Source organism: Trachurus trachurus (assembly GCF_905171665.1).
Source record: "Trachurus trachurus genome assembly, chromosome: 21".
NCBI classification, from domain to species: Eukaryota; Metazoa; Chordata; class Actinopteri; order Carangiformes; family Carangidae; genus Trachurus; species Trachurus trachurus.
Window position 1 is genome coordinate 24,454,699 of NC_139899.1, and position 4,138 is coordinate 24,458,836.

At 40.5% G+C, this 4,138-nt stretch overlaps 1 protein-coding gene across 10 annotated transcripts in view; it reads left to right on the forward strand.

Annotated features, from left to right (window-relative positions):
* neb (nebulin) overlaps positions 1-1,768 on the forward strand; it is a 61,619-nt gene extending 59,851 nt beyond the window's left edge. For all 10 annotated transcript variants that reach the window (XM_083996761.1, XM_083996764.1, XM_083996766.1 and 7 more), the window contains one exon: positions 862-1,768. In XM_083996761.1, coding sequence (XP_083852887.1) covers positions 862-1,035 — 174 coding nt within the window. In that variant the 3' untranslated portion in view covers positions 1,036-1,768. The remainder of the gene's footprint in view (positions 1-861) is intronic.
* Positions 1,769-4,138: the final 2,370 nt, after the last annotated feature.

Sequence of the window (4,138 nt, forward strand, 5' to 3'; positions counted from 1 at the left end):
GTGACACAGTGCTGTTCAGCCTGATGCCAAGTCGTTCTAAAGGGATAGTTCAACATTTTGGCAAATTGGCCCATTGCCATAATCCCTATAGTCATAGCAGTAGGTCCGTTACCTTTAATTGTCAGTGCAAGCTATTTTTAGAACGGTGGAGCAGAGCCGTGAGCTGCTCAGAGCTATGCTATGGAGGCGTTGTGACCTGCACATTCACCACGCTATGAGGTAATAACAGAAAGTTACGAGACAGAGTTGTATTCGAGGCAAATGCAGAGACTGCTTGCTGAAAAACTGCTACCGACGGGAACGCGCATCAGCGGTTTTGCATGAATTTACCTCTAAAACAACTCCGTCTGGTAACGTTCTGTTATTATCTCATAGCGTGGTGAATGTGCAGGTCACAACTTGTCCACAAGAGCGTTTTGGAGTTGTTGGATTGTGTATTTGATGAGTTTGATGAGGGAAACCAAGAAATCCCATTAGCTTCTGTAGCGTAGCTCTGAGCAGCTCACGGCTCTGCTCCGATGTTCTAAAACCGACAATTAAAGGTAACGGACCTACTGCTAAATAGGGATTGTGGCAATGGGCCAATTTGCCAAAATGTTGAACTATCCCTTTAAAGTTAAATCTACATAAGTGCATTTGTTTGGACGGTTTCCAGCAGTGCATTAGTAGAGCACTGGTGGAACAGTGTGCTCATAGTAATGAGTGCAGAAGCGGGGCAGATCATTAATGGAGCGTAGGAATAACAAATATGTTGGATACAGCCCAAAATATTTGTTGGCAGGGTCAATTAATTTCTGCTTTTATAACAGATTAGTCCTTAAAACACACCGACTCTGACTGATCTGTCTTTGCTCTCTGCAGAAAACCGTGCGTGCCATGTATGACTACGGCGCGGCCGACAACGACGAGGTGTCCTTCAAGGATGGCGACGTCATCGTCAACGTGCAGGCCATCGACGAGGGCTGGATGTACGGCACCGTGCAGCGTACCGGCAAGACCGGCATGCTGCCAGCCAACTACGTTGAAGCAATTTAAAGACAAAGCCCGCCCAACGTCCCTCCGGAGTGGGCGAGACGCATCCACAGGGCAAACCGTTTGGTCCTACTTTGATCACAACTATGGCTTCGTGCAATTGTGTAGCTTTTTGGTTTCTTGTAGCTCCGTAACTGTATTTGATTTTGTGTTGTAATGCTCGTTGGTAAGTCTGTTATCATTCATATGCTGCTGCCCCCGTTTCCTGTGGATGTGATATAAGCATCGTGACACGACAACTATAAATATTTCTGATTATACATACTATGCCTACTATTTTACTATTTTAGATTGTTTAACTGTTCCGAGACGCCGTCTTGGAAGAAGCAAGAGTCACTGACCTACATCCTGGCCCATTATGTTGTAAATTACACTAATATTTAATATATATAAAACATTGTTTGTCCAAGTTGTACCGAGAAAGTATGTTCACATAAAGACAAAGGGCTCAAGTAGTTCCTGTTGTGCCTTTAATGGAAGTTCTATGGAGAAAGAGAGAGAAAGTTAACGATATAACAATGAAACTTACAAGGAGTCAGTTAACAACTACCTCCTCCACGATTAAACCACTCCTGAAGAGTTGAATGAGACAAGCCTCAGTCTTCCCTCCTATACACTGAAGGCTGGCCACTAGTAGAATGTGTGTGTTTTGTTTTCTTCCGATTATTTAGGTTCTGGTGTAAGGCAAGTCTTCTACCTTTAATCAGTAGCCAATAAAGCACACCAAGCTCCTGCAGCACCCTGCCTCCTTCTCTTCATTCTCACACACTTTTGAAAATAATACAATTTGTGTCTGCAAAGCTGCAGATGTCACAGTAAATTTCTGGAAATATTTCTGTGATTTTGTGCCCACCTTTCTGCGTTTTCAGCCTTCAAGCATCGTATTAACATGGTTGAATCACCACCCTGCAGACTACTAACAGACAAGGAAATAAAAGACTAGGAAGGTCATTTTGCTTTGCCACAGCCTAAAAAAATAAGACGAAAAAATGGGCACAAAAATGGTGACCGGTGTGAGAAGGATAAAGCTGTGCAGGTTGTAAGTCGACTTTCTTGAAAACTAAATTGTGAAATCTGCACATTTAATGAAAATCCAAGTGTTACCTCTGAGGTTGAATAATGGGAACGGCAAAATAACAACCTGTCACAAACAGAAAAAAACAGCTGAACAATGAACAGAAAACAAAATAACAATAATTTAGTCCAACTTTATGTTTATGAAAACAAAAAAAAGAGGCGTGTTGTGTTTATGCAATATGTTTTTATTTGAAAGACAATTTCACCAGTGTTGTCTTATGTTCTGCAACAGTTTCAGAGCACGGTAGATTTTTGTTCCAGTATTTTGAAAAAAGGTTTAAAAAACATCTTTAACTGGGGTGTGTGTGTGCGTGTGTGAAAACATTTAATATTAAATGAACAGAAGTTATAAAATCAGGTAAAAAAAAAAGAAAAGAAAATAACAGTCAGCACATGCTAGATTTGTCCTTAATGCTGCACCATTGTTGGTAATGATTAGTAGTTGAGGCAGCCTTTATAAAGGGTTTATGAGTCCTATCATGTACTAATACTTTATAGATACATGTGGTTAACCTTTATCTTCCTATAGTAGCACAGTTCCTCTTCTTTAAACTCTTTAGTTCATCGTGTTACCTGCTCTAAAGGAGCATTTGACCTCTGACCCTCTGAAAAAACGAGAATCTGGATCAAAATCCATTTGATTTGTTTTTCTATTGTTGTAAAATAATTTGTAGTAGCTGATTACTTACTTACTATGGTTGTTAACCTTATAGTTAGTGAGATAGCACTTAATGACTTGCCGTCTTATTAGAAGGTGAAATGCTCTGCATGATTTCACCATTAATGATGAAGTTAAAGTGTTTTGCAACCTGCCACTCAAAAGTTGCTTTTAAATTAATGGCTTATAACCGACCTATAAAGCATTAGTAACCGGCTTTTTAAGTTATAAACATTTTATAAAGGGTGCCTAATAAGTGGAAGTGGTGGCAGATTATTTATTCACAACACAGTCTAACTGCAGGCATCGTCACGGTGACATAAGAAGGCAATAATTGTAATTTCTCAAGTGCCCATAGCACAGAACGACCAGCTTTTAAAACTGTCTTTGAGGCTCAAAATGTTTCCTTGTTTCCGCTTCTGTCAGTTTCAGGCAAACGTGGATGTTTTGTCACAGGCTCGTGTGTTGCAAGTTAAGTCACGCTATTGATATAATAATGATGATAAGTGTCACAGATAACTTTAAGGCTCTTTAGCTTCTGAATGTGAAGCCGGTCAGTGTCCCAACTCAGCGGCCTCCTCAGGCGTCGGCCCCTGTGTAGCCGCTGAAGACCATGAACGTCTACAGTGTATTTACTTCGGTGCGTCATCAGCTGCGCTCGCCATTAACATTGCGACATAAAGCGCAGCTCCTGTCGCATAGCAACCTTGATTGACAAAACTTTAAAGGGATAGTTCAACATTTTGGCAAATCCGCCTATTGCCATAATCCCTATAGTCATAGGAGTTGGTTCATTACCCTTAATTGTCGGTGCATGTTGTTTTGAGATCCACGGGGCAGAGCCCACCACACTATGAAATAATCATATATATGTATGTATAATTATTTAACATTACGACACATGAAGCAAATATTTGGCTACGCATTTGCCTCGAAAACACGTTACATGATTATCTCATAGCGTGGTGAATGTGCAGGTCACAACTCCTCCACCAGGGTGTTTTGGAGTTGTTGGATTGTGTATTTGATGAGTTTGATGAAGGACAGGGAACCTGTACCATTCACCTCCATTGTGTTCACTGAGCAGCTCCCGTCTCTGCCCCGCCAATCTCAAAACAACATACACCGATAATTAAAGGTAATGACCCAACTCCTATGACTATAGGGATTATGATGATAGGAGAATTTGCCAAAATATTGAACTATCCTTTTAAGTTTTAAGGCCTGTGGTTTAACAGTTGTACCGTTAACTCTTAAACTGACTTAAAACACAATACATTTATCTTCTCTTATTATCAGTATTATTTCCTTTTCTTTTCTTTTTTTAACAGGATGCAATGAATCTTGGGACGGGTTGGGCTAAAGATCCGG